Raw genomic sequence first — 25427 nt, 5'->3', positions numbered from 1 at the left:
AGTATTCAAATTAAAAAATGATAACAATATCAAACAAAACTATAAACAGTATTGATTCTTAAAGATATCACCTAATGAGCTTTTTTCTATATGTTCTTACACCAACGGGGCATTGTCAGACATCGGATTTGTCAGACGACCCAATCATCCGCAGACCAGTCACGTGTGACCAGTGTAACTGCCTGGTCTTACCTGCTAGTTTCATGTATTGAGCTGCTTCCAACTGTGGGCAGAGTAAGCTACTCCAACTCGTTAAGTGATACAGATTAACCAGATTATGATTGTGTTTGTAAATTGCGTTTGATCTGTGTCGGGTTGTAGTGTTTAATAATTAGCAAAGACTTATATTAGTACTTTAAATGATATAGAATATAGGAAAATCAGTGAAGATTAATTAAAACCTTTCAAGCGTTGAGTTTATCTTGCATTATTTTCACTAAATACATTGTTGGATAGAATAAGAACATGTTATATAATTTAACTTCTCCATAACCTGAGTATAATGTCACATGAACTATAAGTACTGTACTATATTACTTTGAGGATTTCACTAAAAGCACTATGGGGCAGTCGGGTAGCCTAGTGGTTAAAGCGTTCGCTCGTCACGCCGAAGACCCGGGTTCGATTACCGACATGGGTACAATGTGTGAAGCCCATTTCTGGTGTTCCCCGCCGTGATATTGCTGGGATATTGCTAAAAGCGGTGTAAAACCATACTCACTCACTCACTCACTCACTAAAAGCACTATGACAAGGTAGGCTCATCTTGCAATCAACCTGAATTCACTGCTAACTTGATACTGGAATGTCAAGATCATGCCGCAGCCCGGGCTCGGTTAAAACAAGAATTGCAGTCTGATCCGCTATCTGTCGTAGATCTCCTGAAGCCAGGATAAGCAATACCAAAGGCCAAACAAGTATTTGTGACAAAGTGACGAAATGTCCCCCGCCGCCTTATGCGATATGTGTTTCTTTTTCCAAATATTTTATTCCTTTTGAATAATATTATTTTCTGTGTTAGATACCTCTATGGAACTATTTGTTGTACTCCAAAAGCCAATATCATCAAACATGAAGGAATCCAGAAATTAGTTCTTGAGATATCGCAGCAACGCTGTTTTCCATCTCGAATAACAGACTTCCCTGCTGTTACCTTGAAAATTAAGTTAAGGTCAACGAAATCGACTGGTGTCTGCGGAGTCTGTATATACACCATAGTTCCAAATATGAAGACAATCCAGTGTTTAGTTCTTGAGATATCGCGGCAACACCGTTTTCCAACTCCAAAAGCAGATTTGCCTACTGTGACCTTGAAAACGGGGTCAAGGTCACCAAAACCCACTGGGCGTCTACGGAGTCTGTATATACACCATAGTTCCAAATATGAAGACAATCCAGTGTTTAGTTCTTGAGATATCGCGGCAACAAACAGGTGGGACGTACGTACGGACGGTCGTGAATACAACTAACTCTATTTCTGAGAGATAGACAGCTACTTTAACATATATACTCTTCAAAAAAAGAAACTTGACACTGACTTTCAAAATGTAATATAATGCGATTGTTTCCAAAAAGGACACAGAAACCATAATTGTAACATGTTTGAAGATCAATGTACACAATGTTCAAAACATTAATCGTGTCACCTAGACAGACACACGTACACGATACAGTGAGTAGGAAACGGGACTCGTCAGTAAACAGTACATTTCTCCACCTTGCACGTGCCTATCTAACCCTTTGTTGGCACCAAAGCAGACGGTCCGCAGATGACGTGGGGCCAATACATGACGTCGAACAAGTCTTCGTGCAAAAAGTCCAGCTTCCCTCAGTCTGTTGCGTACCGTTTGATCTGATATTCTGCGTACCCCAGGGATCTGTGTGGTTGTAGACGTGGCTGTGGTAGTGCGGTCTCGGAGGTGTCGCAGCCGGATGTATCGATCTTGTGCTTGGGTTGTCGCCTTTGGTCTTCCTGACCTTGGTCTGTCGTCAACTCTGTTGGTGTTGTTTTAATCGGGTCTACAGTTCGGAAATTGTCTGTCTGGATACGCCAAAGTGCCTGGCCTCTTCTTGCCGAGTTGCTTCAGCTTGTAATCTCCAAATGGCGTTGTTCTGCTGAGCTGCATTCAGTCTTGGCATTCTATCACCGCCTCTACTGCCGTTATAAGGACTGTATGAACAGCCGTTGATGTGGATTTTTATACCCATTCAGCAGGGGGGCCTGCATGCCTAAATGCAGGATCCTGTGCTGCACGATTTTTACAGGCGGTTGCGTTTGGATGAAGTTGTGAATTTGATCCCCAAACGATACGTTTATGTGCTTTGCATGTGTTTTCGCAAATTATTGACACATCATCTTTCTGTTTTACTTATTTGGTTCTCATTTAATGTAATTATTTTAGATATTTGTCAAAAAGGGGTTTTACAACTATGTCGAGTTTCTTTTCTGAAGAGTATATAAACAGAGTGCCAAAGGTAAAAATAAAATCATATCACCATACGAAATTAGAAATCATATCAAAACAAAAAAAGAAATGTTATAAACACTAAAACACGCAATAGATAGTGTACCCTACTCACACACGAGTCCCCAAAAGGACAGGTCAGACAGAAGGCAACCGCTTAAACACTAAAGGCACACGTGAAGAGCAACCTCCTCGTGGTGAGTGCTGGGTAGCGCTTATAGCTCTTCCCCAATATGGACTTTGTGAATTTGTGCACAGCACCCCATTGCTGGTCGTAAAAGGCGACCGAATTGTGCAACCTGTTTGCCGTGGTTTGCGTCCCTGTGTCGTTGGAGGAAGGGATTCTGGTGGTTGAAGGCTCTGGAGCCAGAAACAGTGTTCCTTTTGCCCAAGACACCACTTTGACCCTAACTTCTCCTAGACGGGTGGTAGAATGGGCCCGGTTTTATCAATCGGCTGGTCACGCCATGCCCTGTGCATGGTCGCCCTAAATTTGAGTATTTAAGTGTATTCCACACAGTACGGAACATTACATTCTTTGCCTAGAGTCCTATGCCAAAAGGCGGTGGCTCATGGGCCAATCCGGCTTTATTGACCACCAGGTTCTAATGGCCTTCAGATAACTGCATAGGGCAGAACCAACCAACCAGACTTTTATTCTGTTTGGCTTTCTTAGCTACCTGTGTTGGTATTGCTTGAGTATAGCACCCCTGTAACCCTAGTGTTTGTCGTCGGTTTCCACTGCGACACTGCCCTTGTTGTCACTCGATGGTGGGTGGGGAGCGGGGGTGTTGAATTGATTTTCTTTCATCATGGATTCCCCACAAATCACTGGTTCTCGTTCCAAAAATAAGAGAAGACACGTTGATTTAGTTTTATTTTCCTTCTGATGAAACTTCAGTTACAAATGTTGATTCATGGCCTCGATTTCTGGTTGTGGAAGGTGTTAATGGCTTGCCACTCAAGATAAACCCTTTTGTTGTTTCAAAAGCAGTTAAAGGTATATGTGGTGACGTTAAGAACGCCATTCGTTTGCGGTCGGGTTCTCTACTAAATGTGCCACGAGACAAAAGTCTCTAATTTTGCAGATACTGAGATTGATGCCTGTTGCCTCAGAACACTAAATTCACTAAATTCATGCAGAGGCATTATTCGTGATCGAGCTAAATGTCTGTCTGACATGTCTGAAGAGGAGATTGCAATGGAACTGAAATCTCAAGGGGTGTTATCCGTCAAACAATTCACCAGAAAAGATAATGACAGAGTAGTAAAACTTGTTTTTTTCACTTTTGCACTTTCAAAACTTCTTACAAACATCAAAGCTGGATATTTCGGGGTGGTATATATCAACTCCCCTCCGTTGTTTCAAGTGTCAGCGTTTTGGACATGGAGCAAAGTCTTGTACCTCCTCTCCAATTTGCTCCAGCTGTAGTGGTAAACACGACAACACCAATTGCACCAATGCCATCATGTATGCAAACGGCAATGGTGACCACATGTCATATTCCAAGTCATGTCCAACATTTGAGCGAGAATAAAAAAATGTTAAAGTCAAATACACCAATACTATTTCTTTCTCTGATGCCAAGAAATTGGTAGCAGACCAGGCTCTAACTACTCCATTTTCGAAACCATACTCTTTCTCAGTCTCTTCTTCTATCCAAAAGGTAAATAGTGCATGTCAGACAGCAATTAGCTGGGTCAAAGACCAACAAACAATGCTGTTCCCACTTGAGATGAAACAACAGCTGAAACTCACACTGATACATCATGTACCCCTCAGTCTCAGCCAGCAGACCTCCCGCCAGACACTGATCCAGAATCTGAACCTGTGCCAGAATGCCGTAGTAAACCAACAACAATTGTTCGTTCAACTAAAAAAGAAAGAAATAGACAAAAAATAAAAGAAGCAAAGGGCCTTAAGCATATTGAGGTGCCTGCTTCAATGATAGATCCCTTAGAGGTTCTACTTTGAACCTCTAGACATGGAGGTCACTCCATCGCTGTCATTACAGCATAGAGGATCTTCCACCCGCTCACGATCTCCAATTGAAACTACATGAGTTGCTCCTCCTCCTTAATACAATGGATTTGCAGAGGACTTCGGAACAATTTTAATGATCTTCAGTTATTAATTCAGGATTTCAAACCATCTGCAATTTGCTAACAAGAAACGTTCCTTAAACCAACAGATAATTTTGATTGACGACAGTATGATTCTTACCATTGCTTTTCCCCTCCAGGGAATAAAGCAACAGGAGGGTCGTCTGTTATGGTGAGGCAGGGCGTCATTCACAGTCCTGTTCCTCTCAATACCCCTCTTCAGGCTGTTGCAGTACTCGTAACATTAAATATTGTTTTTACTTTGTGTTCTTTGCATATACTATCCATGTACTTTCTCCGACAGCCTGATCTTCAGGCACTATATGACCAACTCCCTAAGCCTTGTGTTATCATGGGAGATTTGAATGGTCATAACCCACTTTGGGTTAGTAATGTCACCAACATTGAAGGAAAATTACTAGACGATTTTTACTTAAATAATGATTTATGCCTTTTTAATGATGGTTCTCACACGTATCTTCATCCTGCAACTGGCATTTAATCTTATCTGGACTTGTCAGTTGTAGATTCTAATTTACTTAATGAGTTTGAATGGTCAGTCCACGATGACCTCTGTGGAAGTGACCATTTTCCTACCATTTTAAAATCTGTTACGCCTTAACAAACTAAAACCTGAAGTTTTTATTGATGTTCCCGACTCTATACAACTGTTCTCTGGTGAACTAACAAAAATAGCTGATGAATGTATTCTGAAGTCCTCCTCAAATCCTCACATACGTAAACCATGATTCAACAATGATTGCAAACAAGCTAGGAAGGCACAGAAAAATGCTGAACAATATTTCCGAAGCCATCCAACGGTACATAATCTCAACAAATTTAAAATTGTAAAGTGCGCTTTCAAACAAAACAAACGTCAATCTTGGCAAAATTATATATCCAAGATAAATTCACGGACGCCAGTGTCCAAGGTATGGAACATGATTCAGAAAATAAAAGGTAAGGGTACTAAATCAAGCATCCACCATCTCAAAGATGAGGATCAATTATTTACTGATACATCAGATATTGCAAATAAACTTGGTGGAACTCTGGCTCACCATTCTTCCTCATCTAATTATGTCCCTCAATTTCAGAAATACTAAAAGAAACCTTTACATTTTAATTCAGATAACGGGGAAGATAACAATGAAGTCTTTTCCATTCATGAGCTGCACGTTGGCAGGCTCATGACACTGCTGCAGGATCTGATAATATAATTATCAGCTCTTAAAACATTTATTGCAATCCTGTTTAGAAACCCTTTTGATTATATTTGATAAAATCTGGACATCAGGAGAATTTCCTCCTTCATGGCGTGAAGCTATCATTGTTCCCATTCCTAAACCTGGACGTGATCACACTGATCCTTCCAATTATAGACCCATTTCATAGACTAGCTGCGTTTGCAAAACCATGAAACGCATGGTCAATAATACATTAACTTGGTACTTAGAATCCAATAACTTAATCACAAATATTCAAAGTTGATTTCGTAAAAATTGCAGTACCATTGACCATTTAGTTCGATTGGAGTCATTCGTTAAGAATGCCATTATAAACGAACAGCATGCAGTGTCTATCTTTTTCGATCCAGAAAAAGCATATGACACTACATGGAAGTATGATATTTTAAAAGATTGACATGATTTTGTTTTGCGAGACCGTTTGCCTCAATTTATATCCAAGTTTTTAACTGACAGGCAATTTCGAGTCCGTGTGGGTTTAACCCTGTCTGATCATTTTAATCAGGATCACAAGGCAGTATTTTGTCTGTCACTTTGTTTAGCTTAATATAATCAACAGTTTAGCAAAGGTTTTAACTGATTCACTTGATGGATCGTTGTTTGTGGATGACTTAAATGTTTCTTGCCGTGGTAAGAACATGCATATGATTGAGAGGCAAATGCATTTGTGTTTAAATAAAATAAAAAATTGTGTCTAGAACATGGCTTTAAATTTTCCAAATCTAAAACTAACTGTATTTATTCATGCAGAAAATATAAACCTCACAAAGACGCAGAACTGATATTAAATAACACCCCCATTAAAGTTGTAAAAGAAGCGAAATTTTTGGGTATAATTTTCGTTCATCATTTAACCTTTTTACCACATATAAAATATTTAAAGGATAAATGTCTGAAAGCCCTAGATTTGTTAAAAGTTGTCACTAATTCCAAGTGGGGAGGGGATCAGAATACCCTCCTCCAAGTATACAGAGCTTTTATATGCTCTAAACTTGATTACGGCTCCATCATCTATGGTGGGGCTTGTAAGAGCAATTTAAAACAATTAGACACCATTCATCACCAAGGCCTTAGGCTTTGACTTGGAGCCTTCCGAACTTCACCTATTCACAGTTTGTATGTAGAGGCTGATGAGCCATTAAACACCGACGCATTAAATTATCTTTACAGTATATCTCTAAATTGTGTTCTACTGAATCCAATCCAGCATATGACTGTGTTTTTAATCCTCTTCACAAAAATCTCTACAATAAAAAGACATCTCTTATTCCACTACTTGGAATAAGAATACACTCAGATGAGTCTGTGGCCAAATCAATCTTGAAACCATAGCCCCCACTCGGCTGTTCACTTCTTCACCATGGCAGTTAGTGAAGCCGGACGTAGACCTAACATTAAGTAAACTCAAGAAATCCGACAAAAATCAATTAATTTTTCAAAAGCAATATAATGAATTACGAAACACGTATGATACTCATAAATATATATTTACAGATGGATCCAAGGATGGTGACGCTGTTGCCAGCGCTACCGTCATTGGATCCAGAACTATCTCAACCAGATTACCAGATAACTGTTCTATTTTCACAGCAGAAGCAAATGATATTTTAACGGCTCTAAAATACATCCACAGCCAAACTAAACATAAACAGTTCATAATTTTTCCGACTCTCTTCCATGCATCCACTTTTAATGGAAATTGTTGAATTGTTTAATGAGCTTGCTACTGGCAAATACGTTTTCTGTTGGTTACCAAGCCATGTTGGAATCACTGGTAATACAATGGCCAATGCTGCTGCAAAAGCAGCACTCAACAAATCTGTGACACCACTTTTGCTCCCATACACTGATAAAAGCCACTGACTAGATCCTATATTCGTTATCTGATGCAAAGGAAGTGGGACACCCAAGTAGGTATCAATAAATAACATGAAATAAACCAACTATTGGTTACACCTACTTGGGATGTCAGTCCAGATTTGAAGAGGTCATTATACAACGATGTCGTATTGGACATAGCAGGTATACTCATGAATATCTCTTGAAAGGTGAGGATGCTCCATTTTGTATCCCTTGTGATGAGAGAATCACAGTCAAGCATGTCCTGCTTGACTGTATTGATTTTGCCATCACAAGGGATAAATGTTTCAAATCGTCATCTATCAAGGATCTTTTAGCAGTATCAATTCTCGTTTAATCATTGGTTGTTGAAAGGAAGTAGAGTTGTTTTTATTGTGTATAGATGTTTTATGATTGGTAGGTCAAATTAGCAACTGAGATTGTTAGTGGCTGAATCCTCGAGGGGGGTTAAAGTACTGTAAAATTATTGTCCTCCTGAGAGGGTAGGAAAGTTCAAGGTAAATTTACAACTACCGTGTTTTTAATCGTAGAATATGTGTCATTTTAAGATGTTAGGCTAACTCTGCCAATAATCGCCAACACTTGAAGGGACGATGTAAATCCTGCTGGGGTCCATGGACCATCAGTTAAATGTCGCCACCATCTTCCACGGGACCCACGTCTGCTCGAAGGTGAGAATTTGCACGAATTTTCGCACTTTTGCACATATGCATACTCAATACGGGTAAATGACAACACGTAGCAAGTTATGATTTTACGCATGTTATAAACAAGCATAATGCTTGTAACTACAAAATCGTTTTTGAATTGATATGTATTTTGGCAACATCGGGCATCATTGAGTTAGCAGGTCATATTGCTGAAATGTGACAGGCGACACGGCCGTACCACACTGTAAACAAATATGACAGTGATCTGATTTCGGTTAGAGTAGAACGGAATCTACTATTATTTACATTTAAGTAGAATCTAGTGGAAATTGTATTCCTCTCTCTTAGATATGATATATTTTGTTAAAGATTTTTAGATATGATTTAGTTTCAAAATCACAATAAGCCTATCTATTAATATTGCAATTAAATTACCCGCGAGCATAATATTGCAAATTACTCTAGCAGTAATAAATCTTGAAACAGAAATATAATCATTGTCAATGGTTTTCGTACCACAAAATCTTTCAATTTAATTCATATAAGTTCCCATTAAATCATGCTTCAGCGTTTCTATGAAGAGACAAGACCCTTGCAGTAATGAATTACCTGTTCCTATTCTTGTGAGATGGAATCATCCCTTCAAGGCTAGAAAGACGAGGAACATTTCATAAGAAGGAAGTGAATTACTGAAATATTTTCACAGATTGAAATAAAAAATCTTAGTTGATATAAGAAAATTATTGGTTTAGAATTGTTTGCAACATACGTTATTCACTGGTACTGGAAACTTACTGATATACATTTTAGTGAAACAATATAACTGTTAAAAACGATTATAAGTGTCGAGTCGTTTTAATTAATTTACTGGAAGTAATAGCAAGTTTTTTAAATTAACTCAGAGTTATATGGTCAAGTAATGATCTAAATTATAATCTAATCAATTTATTGATAACTAATCCAACGAGTTATTTAATTGATGCCGTATAAAAGTAAGATTAATATGATTTAATTTCAATAATGAACACTTAATGTTTGATGGTACAACATCCACCTGATATAAAACTTAGCTTGTTGGCTCTTTCCATAGGACATAATATTATTAAAATCTTTTTAAATAATATATTATTAAAAAAGATAGTGTTGAAAGTGATTACCTGTATCATAACGCATGATACTTATTTCAAGATACAACGAATTTGTAAAAACAAAGGCAGTATCTCCTTGTCACTCCTTGATCAGGCATTATCCAGATTGCCTGATCAATTCTGATTTATAACTGTGAATATTGAAATGTATTTAACCCAAATTTTAATTCTTTACCTTGATTTGAGGGGATTGTCAATATTTGATAATTTAGTTTTGGTTATGATTATGTTGAGAATGGGCCTTATGTTTACTTCACAGTGATTTTGCTGGCTTCAGGACAATTTCAAGTGGGTTTTTTTATCTTTTGATATGACTTTACCAAATTTTAGAACAACTTTAGATGACATTATAGATGACAATCAGTGAGTATCCTAGAAAAAAACTGGTCTGAATACCTGTTTGTGTGCATTTTATTTATTTAAGGAAAAGTCATGTTCACACCAGTATTTGCGAAGCATACTTGGGATATATGTTTAAATATCTAATGAACTCCAGGTGTCCAGCAACTTGATATTTGCATTTATATGTATGTTGTTTCATGCAAATGTAATACTTGTTACTTCACATGTGATTTTAAAAATGAAATATATATTATTTAGTGTTATGTCCTATTTGCATCTGGTTTCTGGAGCAATAAAAGAAATATTTCTTCTTTTTAAGTAACAGTCATGATGTCAGCAGGTAATTTTGTTGATTAAAGCTTGGAACTTATGACATATTTAAATCTGTGGATGGCATTGAGAAGTGATACACATAAAGAAAGAGAATTTAAGGATGGTGGTGTTCCTCATAATTAAGAAGTTGACATCCACAAATTCTCTTCCTAATGAGATATTTGTTGTACTTAATTTACACGTTTAGTTGTAACAGTAATAATTCTTGGATTCTTGACAAGTCTGTTTAATAAAAGATCACATATGTGTTTTAATTTGTGTTGTAAATTTTATCAATGCAAGTTAATTCTTGGGAAGTACTGCATACCCTGTATTCAGGTACTTTTACCATGGCAGGTTTCCCTTTTCTGGAACATGGATCCGATTGATCTGCCATAACCAAGGCAGTTACAGGTGCTCATTTTATCTTGGATCCTCACAATGTTTTCAACTGTTCTCACATCCATGAACCTAAATACTGGCAGTTTTTTAAGTCCAATATTCTGGAAACTAAGTGCCCTTGGCAAACAAATTGGAGAAAAAACTAAAAATATAATTTCCTTACATTCTGCATTATTTTAGGATGGGATAGATATGTTAAAACTTTGGAAGAGGGACAGTTTACCGACATCTGATGCAGATTTGGAGCTGAATATCAGCCTGTGAGCAGGTCTAGATTTATCCCTGGTGACATGCCCGACCCCATGCCAGAATAAAATAGATCTATATGTTATTATTCATTTATTATATAATAAAAACAAATGTAGCAGTGAGGGGAAATACTGTACTGCTTTGATTTTATCAACTATTCTTAAATGTTGATCCATTAAAAAGACCCACTAACTCTATGCCTTTCGGGTTATATTGGTTTTACTTGGAGCACCAGACAAAAATACGTGGGCAATGTAACTGTTGACAATCTATTTATAGATATCCACATGATTTGTAACTCGTGCTTGTGTTTACGGTTTCCAGTACTGTCCATACACTTAAATCACGATGTAAAGTAAGGCACAAAATTTAGTTACTCAGCCCTTGGATGAATAATATATTATTGACATGCTGTAAATGGACAATATAGTATGCTCTGCCTGACATGAGTGCTTCGAAGTGGTGCACGCTTCTAACTTTCAGCCATGGTGACTTTCTCATCGACAGATACACCATTACATCGGACGTATGACTCATTCTCACCCTCTATATGCAATTTGACAACTAAATAGAACCCCAAACAGATCATGTATAACTCTCCGTAGATAAAACGAGGACGGCAGCTTGTGGGCGGGGCTTATCGGTCGGGACTGGATAGGTTTATTGTCGAATATACTCTCTTTCTCCAAAATAGATCAGGGGCCCTGAGAAAATCTGGGGGATTAGGTATAGCAACTGGAAATAAATATGTAAACTATATCACTCCTACTGAGGTAAAATGTGAGCATATTCAATGGATTATAATATGCAGAAAATTATTTAACTTGGACCAAGATTTTTACTTAGGCAATGCCTACATCCCGCCCGAGGGGTCAAAATATGTCGGTTGTCTCCCGCCTAAAACGAGGACGGCAGCTAGTGGGCAGGGCTTATCGGTCGGGACTGGATCAGTCTATTGTCGGATATACTCTATTTCTCCCAAATAGATCAGGGGCCCTGAGAAAATCAGGGGGATTAGGTATAGCAATTGAGAAATAAATGTGTAAACTATATCACTCCTACTGAGGTAAAATGTGAGCATATTCAATGGATTAACATTTGCAGAAAATTATTTAACTTGGACCAAGATTTTTACTTAGGCAAGGCAGGGGTCAAATTATGTTACTGCTGATACGTCCCTTGAAATAGAAAAATCGATACTTGTGGTATTCTCAAATAGTGATTATGTTACAATCATCGGCGATTTAATGCAAGAACAAGTGATTTGGGTGATTTTAATGTTTTTGATAAATATATAATTAATGAATATATAATTAATGAATCTATACTGGATGACATGAATTTTCCAAGGGTGATGGGCACACAGGATAGATTTAAGATGAATAACTTCGGGAATAAACTGATTGATATTTGTAAAAATCTGAATATATTTATAGGAAATGGACGACTGGGTATGGATAGACTTATTGTAAAAACAACATGTATGGACAAAACTGTAATAGATTATGTCATTGCTTCTCCAATGTGCCTACCCCTTTTTATAACATTTGATATACAGGAGTTCTCTCCCTTTTTCTCGGATGTACATTGTCCACTCACATTCTCTCTAACTGTGTCAAAACCTAAATTAGAAAACCCCCTCAACCGAATAACATACATAAGGTATTGTATAAACCAAAATGTTATGACAGCAACAAAACTGACTTATTCCTCCAAAACATAAATGTTGAACAAATAAATAAACTCACCAAGCTATCCCACGCAGCGCGTATCCAACAATGTGACCCACTTTCCGTAAACAATCTCAGAGACAGCATAGCGCACGTGCTAACTGACGCTGCACGTGCGGCATTTGGTGTAAGAAGCTGTAGTGGTGAAGCCATGTACGGTAGTAAAACTGATCAACCATGGTTCGGAAATGAATGCAAAAAGGCAAGAAAAATGTTTAACAAAGCCAAACATCGTTTTAGGAACATAATACAGTCAGAAATAAAAGTGTTTACCGACTGCATTCGAAAGCTTATAAACAATGCATGGACAAACATATACGAAATTATAATAACCATCTGACCGAAGCTTTTCGCAAAAAAATCAAACAATCGCGAAAAGAATTTTGGAAAATATTAAATAAACAACAGGAAAGAAAAATATACCGGATATTGCTAGCTTCTTTGAATTTTTCAAAAAAAATCCAGAACCCTAAACAAGACGAATATGACATTAATGAATATATACTCTTCAAAAAAAGAAACTTGACATAAGATGTAAAACCACTTTTTGTCAAATATCTAAAATAATTACATTAAATGAGAACCAAATAAGTAAAACAGAAAGATGATGTGTCTATAATTCGCGAAAACACATGCAAAGCACATAAACGTAGCGTTTGGGGATCAATTTTACAGCTTCATCCAAACGCAACCGCCTGTAAAAATCGTGCAGCACAGGATCCTGCATTTAGGCATGCAGGCCCCCCTGCTGAATGGGTGTAAAAATCCACATCAACGGCTGTTCATACAGTCCTTATAACGGCAGTAGAGGCGGTGACAGAATGCCAAGACTGAATGCAGCTCAGCGGAACAACGCCATTGGGAGATTACAAGCTGGAGCAACTCAGCAAGAAGTGGCCAGGCACTTTGGCGTATCCACACAGACAATCTCCATGGACCCGATACAACAACACCAACAGAGTTGACGACAAACCAAGGTCAGGAAGACCAAGGGTGACAACCCAAGCACAAGATCGATACATCCGGCTGCGACACCTCCGAGACCGCACTACCACAACCACGTCTACAACCACACAGATCCCTGGGGTATGCAGAATATCAGATCAAACGGTACGCAACAGACTGAGTGGACTTTTTGCACGAAGACCTGTTTGACGTCATGTATTGACCCCATGTCATCTGGCGGACCGTCTGCTTTGGTGCCAACAGAGGGTTAGATAGGCACATGCAAGGTGGAAAAATGTACTGTTTACTGACGAGTCCCGTTTCCTACTTACACGTGCTGATGGGCGCGCACGTGTCTACAGACGTCGGGGTGAACGTTACACCCTCAACTGTCCGCAGCAGGTTGTCCCATTTGGCGGCGGGAGTGTCATGGTATGGGCCGGAATTCATCACGGTGGTAGGACGCCTCTCGTGCATGTGGCAGATGCATTGACAGGTGTGCGTTACAGAGACTTGATCCTACAGCCTTACGTTCTTCCTCACGTCAACGTTGATGGCGGACAGTTCCAGCAGGACAACGATCGACCGCATATTGCACATGTTTCTCAGGACTTCTTACAGCACAACAACATCCAGACATTACCTTGGCCAGCCCGGTCACCAGATTTGTCCCCGATTGAGCATCTGTGGGACGAGTTGGATCGACGCGTTCGTAGAAGGAATCCACCGCCCCAAACACTTCCGTGACTACCCCTGTGACATTAACTGTATCGTGTACGGGTCTCTGTCTAGGTGACACGATTAATGTTTTGAACATTGTGTACACTGATCTTCAAACAGTGTTTCAATTATGGTTTCTGTGTCCTATTGTGAAACAATCGCATTATATTACATTTTGAAAGTCAGTGTCAAGTTTCTTTTTTTGAAGAGTATATTTTAGACACGAATGTAAGTGACTGCAATATTTTGAATGATGATATCAATACCGATGAAATTATAAAGGCAGCAAAGCCATTTCAACGGAACAAAGCAGCAAGTCTAGATAACGTAGAAAACGACTATATCATTGACAGTGTCGATTTATTATCCCCTTTATATACTAATTTCTTTAATCTGGTACTCGCCTCTGGTATTATCCCTGAATCATCGTTAAGAGGAATAATAAAACCAATTTACAAACAGAAACGTGATCCATCTGACACAAATCCGTATAGACCAATAACATTGCTGAGTTGCTTTGGTAAGTTGTTTACAAGTATTCTAAATGACCGATTGAAGCTCTTTTTAGAAGAAAACGATCTTATAACATCAGCGCAAGCAGGCTTCAGAAAGAATTTTTCTACGGCAGATAATGTATACTGAGTCAAATTAAAAACTTCACATTTTAAAAAGTAATCCCATATATGATATACAACGGACAGATTTATCAGAGAAGGTAATTTGTAATCATTAATGTCCAAAAAAGGATTTTAATTAACGGTGGTAACCATAATTTGTTCCAAGCACGGTATTCGGTAATAACATCAACAGTTAAATCATAAGTCCCAAGCACGAGAATGTGATGGCACACAAGTTCAGTAACGTGTATGGCCACCATGTGCGTTGACAACTGCCACACAACGCCTCCACATGGACCTTGTGATGCTTGTGAACACATGATTGGGAAGACGACGCCATTGTTGCCCCAAAATTGTGCCAAGATCTTGCAAATCCTGTGGTTGGTACTGGAGAGTGCGCAGACTTCTGCCAAGAGCATCCCAGAAGTGTTCGATGGGATTGAGGTCTGGAGACCTTAACGACCAGTCCATGACGTTGACTCCCGCATCCTAAAGGAAATTCCTTGTCAAAATTGCTGTGTGGGGTCTGGCATTGTCGTGTTGGAAGATCCAATCGGGTCCATGTGCTGCTATAAAAGGCAGAAGTTCTGGTGCCAGTACCTGGTCACGGTAAGCAGCAGCGTTGAGGTTTCCACGGATGACAAGAAGCCTGGAACGTGCATTGCCACAGAAAGCACCCCACACCATGACACTTCCGCCTCGAAATCTGTCAACTTCCTGTATGCAACCCTGGGCGTAACGTTCATGACGGCGCCTCCACACCCTCGCCCTATCATCAGGAAATCAAAGATTAAATCGGGATTCATCACTGAAGACGACTTGATTCCAATTCCTCTGAGTCCATCGTAAGTGTCGCTGTGCCCACAATTGACATTGACGTCTGTGTAATTGAGTAGTTCATTTCTGGTTGATCTGAGGATCCGCTGCATGTGACGTCACACGTGGTCGACCTGGCCGAGGGCGATCAGCGGTGGTACCCGTTTGCTGTAGACGCGTCTGTAAATCATAAACAGTCCGTCGACTACAACCCATCGTCCTTGCGACTTCGGCTACGGACGTTCCCGTCTGCAACATGCCGATGGCACGCTCACGTTGCACATTTGAAAAGCGTAGCATGACAAATGGCCGTAAAGACTTTTGTTTTATTGTGTTTTTCTTTTTTTGTTAATGACTGCTAACAAGTAAATATTTCATCATTCAATGCAGACTACCAGGTTGCATCACTGCTCAACTGTTTAGGGGATGAAGCAATACGTGCATACAATGGGTTTGAGTTTGAAACACCAGACAGTACCTGAACTATGAAACAAATTACTAACAATTTTGATGAATTCATTATTGGAGATATCAATGAGACATATGAACGTTATATATTCAACAATATCATTCAGAAAGAAGGGATAGTTTTGAAACTTGCCATGCTAATTTGAGGTCACAAATCAAAACCTGCAATTACTGCCAGACATGTGTAACTTCTATTCTGAGAGACAGAATAATTATTGGGATTAGAGAAAAATCAACACAACAATTGCTTCTAAGGGAAAGAAATCTTACCATCAAAAAATGCATTGACATTTGTAAAGTTGCAGAAACCGCAAGAACACAGTTTGATGTGTACAAACCTGAAGATGAAGCAGTAAATTTCGTTCGTTACCAGAAGAAGAAACCAGTTAAAAATAAGATGAAGACAAAACAGTCACCAAAAACATATGAACACTCTAAACATACTAAAGCTAAAGTAGCTGAATGTAGATTCTGAGGGACTTCTCATGAAATGAAGAAAGGTGTATGTCCAGCATGGGGAAAGAAATGTGGTAAATGTAGCAGCTCAACAAAGCTCTCAGAAGAGAACATTTCATGCTTCCAATATTAGAAGACAAGCTTCATGAGTTAAGTTCATCTCGAGTGTTCTCCAAAATTGACTTAGCTTCAGGGTATTGGCATGTTGAGTAAGACCATGATTCTACCTTAATCACTACGTTCCAGACATGTTTTGGTAGATACCGTTGGCTTCGACTTCCATTCGGTCTATCAGTTTCATCAGAAATTTTCCAGAAGAAGCTCCTGGAAAACCTACAAGGCTTGAACGGCACTGAATGTATGGCAGACGACATACTGGTCCATGGTCAAGACAACAAGAGACATGATAGTGCTCTGAACAGCCTACTTGACATATGTCTTGAAAAAGGAATTCGTCTTAACAAAGACACAATGGATATCAAGCTCGACAAGAGATAGGACATCAAATAAAAGGTGAAGGTCTCCAGAAGGATCCAGAGAAGGGGAAAGCCATCACTGAATTCCTGAATCTCACAATGTTCAAGAATTACGTCGCTTCTTGGGTATGAGCAACTATCTTGATAAACTCATGCCTAACCTAACTGAGGAAACAACACGTCTCATGAACCACACAAAGAAAGGAGAACCATGGGTGTGGAGTCAAGCACAACAAACAGCCTTCAACAATGTGAAGAACATGATCACTTATGCACCACTTGCATACTATGATCAAAAGGAAAATGAGGCTAGTGAAAATGGACTGGGCTCAGTGATATTCCAGAAAGGTAAACCTATAGCCTTTGCGAGCTGATCACTATCTGACGCAGAAACCAGATATGCGCAGATAGAAAAGTAGCTACTTGCTACAGTCTTTGGACTCGAGAAATTTCACTATTATACCTATGGCCGCCCTGTCTTTGCAGTAACTGACCACAAGCCTTTGGTATCTATCATTAGTAAACCATTGTCAAAGGCTCCATCGAGGTTGCAGTCACTAATTCTGCGAACTCAGAAATACAACATCATGCTGGTATACAAACCAGGGAAGGACATTCCATTCGCTCATGCTCTTTCACGTGCGCCAAAAGGCCAACCTCCACAAACAGAAACAACGGAAGTCAACAACGTGTCTTTCTGTGACATCAAGCACACACACCTGGATCACATCAGGTGTGCAACACAAAAGGATACAACTCTAGTACAACTCATGGATACCATAATGAAAGGATGGCCAAACGACAAAATTGCCTTACCACCTACAGTTGTACCTTACTTTCCTCTCCGTGATGAGCTCACAGTTCAAGATAGTCTCATCACGCGAGGTGAACGGGTTGTCATTCCTACATCACGTTAAGAAATGAAGCAGAAAGTTCATGCAGGACATCTCGGTGTGAACTCCTGTCTAAGGAGAGCAAGACTTCTAATCTACTGGCCACACATGTCTAGTGACATCAGACAATATGTGGAATCGTGTGATGTGTGTGCTACCTACAGCAGTAAACAACCTCAGGAAGCACTGCACATGAGAGAAACACCAGAACGACCGTTTGAGACGGTTGGTTGTGATGTATTCTAACTTCAAGGTCGCAACTACATGGTAACTGTTGATTGTTACAGTTATTTCTTTGAAGTGGATTATCTTGGTGAAAACACAACATCCGAAGCAGTCATCACTAAACTTAAACATCATTTTGCCAGACATGGATGTCCGGAGAAGATCATATCAGATGCTGGTCCTCAATTCACGTCTGACAAGTTCAAACAATTCTCTGAACAATGGGGATTTCAACATGACAAGTCAAGCCCTGGGAACAGTAAATCAAATGGTGCAGCTGAAGCAGCTGTAAAATCTGCTACGAATCTCATGAAGAAATGCAAAGCAGCAAGTGAAGATCCATACATGGGACTTCTCAACCCCCGCAATACTCCAACTGTAGGACTCGACACAAGTCCAGCTCAGAGACTGTTAAACAGGCGTACCAGAACAATGTTGCCAACAGTCAAATCTAGACTTGCAATTCCTAACTGTCAGAAAAAGCTCATCGACACTCGGAAACAGAATATGGCTTTTTCAAGAAATGATTTTTGTAAAAGTCTCAAATAACTCTCAAAGGGTGAACAAGTTCGAATGCAGCCAGTCAACAATATGACGAAAGAGTGGAAACCAGCTGTGGTTACCAAACAACTTGGTTCCAGAACACATCAAGTCACTGGTGGAGACGGAACAACGTATCAGAGAAATCGTCAACAGCTCAGAAAGACAAGATGTGCACAAACTCTCAATCAGTGTAATATGCCATACTTTAGAGTTGCTGATAATGTTAATGTTGAAAGTGACAAGTGTGTGCAAAATGACATTAACTCTCCTAAAGTATCAGCCCATCCAGTCAGTCCAGTGTCGAATAACAATAAGCAATACACAACAAGATCAGGTAGAGTCGTGAAACCTGTTGCCAAACCGAATTTGTAATCAATATTGCTACTTGTCAGATTGTTCAAACGAGCTTGATTAGAATGTGTGTGTGTGAATTTAGTTATCTTGTCCATTGTCAAAAGTTGACTATTTAGTAGTTTCATTTAAATGGTCATTTGGGCTGCTTGCTATTGTTTTATTGTGTCATTAGTTTAAAACAGGGAGGATGTTACGTGAATGAGTCATCACTGGGCCGTAACTGAATATTGTAGGGCGCTTCACTCAATATCATGCTCATATCATACGCAATGTTCTGCACGTAAAATCAGAGTTACTTCCCCTGAATACTGTGTTGTTCATTGAAGTCAGTGACATTGGAAGTGCTTAAAAGCCACACGAAACACTGTATTTCGTTGACGGGGCAGTTGGGGTTGGCCATTTTTTTAATATTCGTGAAGATAGGTACAGTATCGTAACATTTACATATACAGTCATATTCATTTGATGTCTCTACATCTATGTAAGGGAGGGCAAGCTTCTTCCCTTTGTTTAATCACTTTTCCTCCTGGATCCCGATGTGGAACACAGGCTTTAGGATTACATATATATCTTGTCATCATTGTATTTTAATGTGATTTGAATATTATTATTTACTATCGTACTGACTTCATGGTTTATATGAGACGTTTTATATTTACATGTAACCACATGTCACCACAATTCAAATGTACGTTGAAAAAATATATATTGTAAATGACAAAATGATGTATCTAAGTAGAAGATATATTGACCAGTAGCGCTGGTAATTAAATCAACAAGCCCGTGAAAACAACACCGCTTTAGCTCAATGTTTACCTCTCCTGGAGGTCATTATGCAATGGCCATCTTATACACAACACTGCACTCACGTCTACAGGTCTCTTCCTGTGGTACGGTAATTAGTAGAACTCTCTCCCCAAAGTGTAGCCTCCATGATATTATAACCTACTCTCATTAATTAAATGCTGCCCTTTTCCAGCGTCACGGCTATGGAGCTTAGACAAAGAGACCCAACAATCACAAAGTAATTAGGGTCCAATAAAAACAATGCTCCGCCAAACCTCATTAACATGATCACTGAAAGACATACCACAGACATTTAATGTCAAATCACAAAAAAAACATTTGAATAGCAATAATAATTAACAGGATCATGTATTAACGCCATCGCAACACATCAAGTAGAAACCACAACAGTACTTATATTTTCCAACAAAATCACATTTAAAAATGAGACATAAGCAAGTACATATAACAACATATTTATCAACATTTTTCGTCAGGAAATAAAAACATTCTCTCCTTGTTACTACCTCCAAGTTCAGCTTAACATGGGGCCTCCTTTGGTCAAAAGTTTGTTCCCCCTGTAATGAGTGTGTCATGCGTTGCACACGAGTGACGAACGGGGTGCACACCCGTGTTCAACGCGTATCAAGGGGAATGAACTTCTAGGCAGTAGTGTATGTTTCAGAAAGGAACCATTGAAACATGCGCCTACCAGTAATAAAAGCATTTCCCTTGACATTGTTGAGCGAGGTAACTATCAGCAACTTTTTGACAATTGGCATTTCGGCTATTACGGCCGCCATTATCAACAGCTATTGCCAGGAGCCGCAATATGGTTAGGCAGTTACTAAATGACCCTGCCGACATCACCTTAAAAAATCATATGCAGATTGTTATGGCCAAATACCACTCCAAAAAACCCAAATATTTTACGTGTGGTATAACGAAGAAATTGACATCGTTGTAGTATCAATGAATTGCCTATCAACAAATTATGCGCATAAGCTAGTTTTCTGTAGTTTGTTTCTTCTGACATTTTCTGCCAGCAGTATTTATTACAGCCTCTCACTCTCTCACAAGTGATCTCCGAAGTCAATTTGCGTACAAACACACACGCAATTCACCCCCAAAACTGCTGACTTCGTTATCCTTTTGTTTCACAAGGCAACATAATGACAGACGGTCATTTATTGAGTTAATATCAAATGCAGTTTGTTATTCTCTTGAAAATGTTTCGCTATAAACTGTAAGTTTCTCAATCGAGAGTGTTCGTTTCGCAAAGTGACATTTTTGTAACTTGACCAGCGTGTATTCTTTAGCTTCCAACATCGGTCTCATAGTTTTCAAGAATATTTTTTGTTTAAGTTAATTTTGTATATAATCATATATATATGTATGATCCAGAATTTTCGTGACCCCAAACATTTGGTGTTACCTTTGTTTACATTTTTTAAGATTTTGCAAACATGAAACTTCAATTTTAGTCGCAACCACAAGGGGTGGTGAACGTCCGTGTGAGTTTGCTAGGGAGAATGTACGTTCCAAGGTTTTACATTTGTAATGATTTTGTTTGTTTGTTTGTTTGTTTGGTGTTTAAAACCGCACTCGGCAATATTCTAGCTATATGAAATATGTTAATTTTCCAGTAAAGACCTACACAAAAAGTATATAATAAATAGGATGTTCTATGTGTCTCGTGAAATATTATGTTTTCCTCATCTCGTGACGAGGCAAAAGGAGATAATTTCACCCAACACATGAAATATTATCTATGCATTGCGGAAAGACCACATGGAAGAAGAAATATGAAGGAATATTGATGTACATGCAATTAGCTCCCTGTACAATGCTTCACGTGATCGGTGCATTAACAGTGCGCCCTCCATATTGTTTTATTCATGTAATAATTTGTGAAAAAGAATGTAAAAAAATCGTAATTTGGGGAGGATAAGCGTAATAGCTTCAAAAGAGTAATTATAACGCCAAAAGTGTAATGGTTGGCATATCTGCTATCAGATTGTGACAACAGGTAATATTATAGTTTCTACTGAAAGTTGGTTTTCAGACAGTAACTTAAATACAATATTGGTAAAATTCAAACACATTAAAGGTTATTTTAAGCATAAAAATAATATTGTCAGTAATCATCTTTGTAGCAATCCATAGGTGATGCATGCTAGAGTAATTGACCTCAGGAAAAGTAGATTAGTGTCTGCCTGACTCATTTAACTTTTCATAACATTACAAAATGCAGTCAGATTTCGAAAGATCGTGCACGTGTTTGTGCCAAATCCAACCTTTTTCCAGTCGGGAAAAGAATCCAAGCAAGTAGATATTATTTCGTATTCATCCTGTAATTTACACTTGCCCTTTTAAATTTGATAAAATTGTATGTTCCCAGTTATTGTTACAATTTTTTTAATTAAACAGTGAGGAAAAAAATATAAACATATCATTTGTTTGGCTTATTTGAAAATTTGTCATAAATCTCTGTTTTGTTTATGAACTTTTTTAGGTTGGTTTTGCACATTATGCTGACTGAGGTTTATTCGTACTTATGCTCCCAAATATTGAGGTTTCCTTTCCGAACTCAGGCATAAGTCCTGACATTGGATCTTATATTTGAGGGTATTTACGACAGACAGTACAAATATGTCACAATCACTGCCATATTGTCACATCATGTCCGTTTTTTTTAAAGACATTTTCCTTTTTTCAGCCTGTTTGGTAATGGTATTGTGTTTTCTCTCGTCAACCCCACCATCTGCATATAAGCCATTTTCCTCAGAAAATCATTGACTTTTGCTTCGATTCCTGAGTGTCAGTAACGAGTCGCTTACTATACAAATGATACATATTTAATGACCTCCCTTTAAAAACGAGTTTCAAGACCTATTGCACAAACGCACGTTCTGTTTATTTCTATCACAAGTACGCCACCTATAGTTGATATGTATTTCATTACTATAACTAGTGGGGGCACGGGTGGCCCTGTCGTCTAAGACGTCGCGATTCGCTGTGCAGAGTTATGATTGTGTGTTCGCCCCAATTATGTTTCTAGTTTTGTCAGTACCACGCCCTTGCTCGTGGGTTTCACCGAAGTGGTTAACGTCTGAGACCTGTATCACTTCGGGCTTTTCTCCCCACATTAAGCTGACACGCCGCGATATAACTTAAATACTGTTAAAAGTGGCGTTAAACCCAACTCACTCACTCACTACCTCACTATTATAACGCATAACATATGAAACATCCCCTAGATTTTGTGAAATTTGGTTTGATGGAAACCGGAATGGTAAATATATATTTGATTGGAGACAGCTAACATGACAAAGATAGTTAACGACACTTACCCGAACATTCTTGTAATTCATACAAATGTCCTTAGCCAGTTCCCGCAGTTCTGTAGAGTTGAAACCATGATAGAGTTCAGATTTTGTGACAAGTCTTCCTCCGTTGATCACAACTCTCGTCTGCAGGTCCTGAAGCTTCTCAATATCACCTTCACTGATATCGAACAAGTCTGCAGGTTTAGGACTGGATGCAATGATCAGATACCACTTGACACCTGAAATATATGTTTATTGTAGAGGTCAAGGACATTCCGAGTGATACCAGCAGAAACAGGGTACAAACCAGATTGTTGGGAGGGGATGTAACCACAGGCAAGTGTTTATCAGGTGAAAATAAGCAGGCCCTTTAGGGTTTGTCATGGCGAACATACCCCAAATCATTAAAGGCCATTCAAGATTGTACATCGTCTGTGGATCTGATTTTTTTTCTGTTTGCAAAGAATAATGACTGGACCCTTTTGAATCCGAAAAAAGAAATAAAGTTTTAAGGCAAATTAAATGGGAAGTAAGTTTAAGTTAGAGATTTCCTCCACGAGCACAGTAATAAACGCAATCGTCAAAACCCTTGCCATAGTCTATATATATATATATATATATATATATATATATATATATATATATATATATATATACACTGTCTTCTAATAGCAGAGTCCACTGTACAGTTCCGACCATATCATTGCATGTATTTATGAATACCTATCAAAGGGACTGAATGAGTTGGTGTCCTCCCACATGACTATTTCTCACTATGACAACTGCTTAGAAAACTTATTTCATAGTTCAATGACTGCTAATTAAATCATGTCACCCCTATGCTTCAATGTGAAGTTGGCTCAGTCTAACACTGTTAAGCTTTCTGTGTCAAATAAGGATGTGGCAAAACAGTAATAGGTAGGCATTCATTCAATTTAATGATTTTATCTTATCCTGACTACTGTTAATTGCTTATCTCATCTCATTTTCGAAAGTCAGTAGAAACTTCCTTAACAGTGTTCCCAGGGAACAAAAAAACCCGTTTCACCCAAACCCACCCCTGGTTCGCCCAGACACACCGGAGCCATGTGACCAAGATTGATAACTCATCACTGAGCCATCCCATCACATTTGACCCTTTTTCAGAACAATGTTTGCTCAGGTAACATTTTTCAAACTTTCAACTGTAATTTTGATTATTTATTACTTTTGATTTAATTCAATTCACTAAAATTGGTTTAAAATGTGACTTTTTTACTATGAAATATCTGAGGTGTTCCTGTTTCAGATCGAGATCGTTAGCCCATCTTTGCTTCCTGCATCCTTCAACAAAGCTGAAGTGTAGTTTTTAGGCGAAATAAATGTTTGGGCACAATAGTCAGTACAGAGGAAAAAGATGGAGGGAATCATCTCGATCTGCCTCATCCTAGTCCGAGATGACTTAAAAGAAGAAAAAGAAAATTGACACCACACCTGGACAGCGGCAACACCATCTACAGGCCCTCACACACCCCCAGACCTTCACGCAGCTGCAAGGATTACTGTATGTTTTATTTATACACATGCACAAAAGTTAAGCGCCACCATACTCATAGTCTCTTGATTTCACGTGTGGGAATCAGAAATACGAAATATGATGATGTATGACTGATTTAGGCTTCCATAGTTTCATGAACCCAAATTTGTCCAGATACCACAAGGAAAGTGTGCTTTACGTGTTGCTGCAGTTCCCCTACCCTATAAATAGTGAAATTCAACTTTCAGACACGTGGTTGCATTTTGCTCCTGTGTGAGATTCCCCTTCCAATAGAGGTTGGAAATCAGCCATGGTGAGGAGAAAGTTAACGAACGCTGAAAGATGGCAAGTGATAGGCATGAAAAATGTTGGCATGTCATGCAGGGCCATTGCAAGACAAATGGGTCGTCATCACAGAGTTATCACTCGTTTGATTGTCAAACATGGTCAAACCAATGATGTCAATGACAGGCATAGGTCTGGTAGGCCAAGAAAGACCTCTAACAGAGAGAATAGATGTCTTTTCAGGATAGTCAGACGAAATCCATTTGCCACTTCAACAGATTTAAGACTGTAGTGGATTACCCATCAGAGACTCTCGATGATGACCATAAGGCGTCGCCTGGTTATGACGTCAGAAGACCAGTAAAACGTCCTCAACTGACTGAGAGGCACATGCGGAATCGTCAGATATGGTGTCGTGCCCGTAGTCGATGGAACTTGGCCAACTGGTCTGATGAGTGTCGAATGCTGCTACGAACTGTTGATGGTCGAA

The 25427-nt window shown here is 38.9% G+C and overlaps 1 protein-coding gene across 3 annotated transcripts in view; it reads right to left on the bottom strand.

The window, feature by feature from the left end:
- LOC139445999 (WASH complex subunit homolog 1-like) overlaps positions 1 to 25427 on the bottom strand; it is a 136144-nt gene that overhangs the window by 77951 nt on the left and 32766 nt on the right. For all 3 annotated transcript variants that reach the window (XM_071227266.1, XM_071227268.1, XM_071227265.1), the window contains one exon: positions 23161 to 23375. In XM_071227266.1, coding sequence (XP_071083367.1) covers positions 23161 to 23375 — 215 coding nt within the window. The remainder of the gene's footprint in view (positions 1 to 23160; positions 23376 to 25427) is intronic.

The sequence above is a fragment of the Haliotis cracherodii genome, unplaced genomic scaffold (genome assembly GCF_022045235.1).
Source record: "Haliotis cracherodii isolate W230 unplaced genomic scaffold, xgHalCrac1.p SCAF_6, whole genome shotgun sequence".
Lineage (NCBI taxonomy): Eukaryota > Metazoa > Mollusca > Gastropoda > Lepetellida > Haliotidae > Haliotis > Haliotis cracherodii.
The sequence above is the reverse complement of the archived record's forward strand: the minus strand, read 5'-3'. Positions and strand labels throughout refer to the sequence as shown.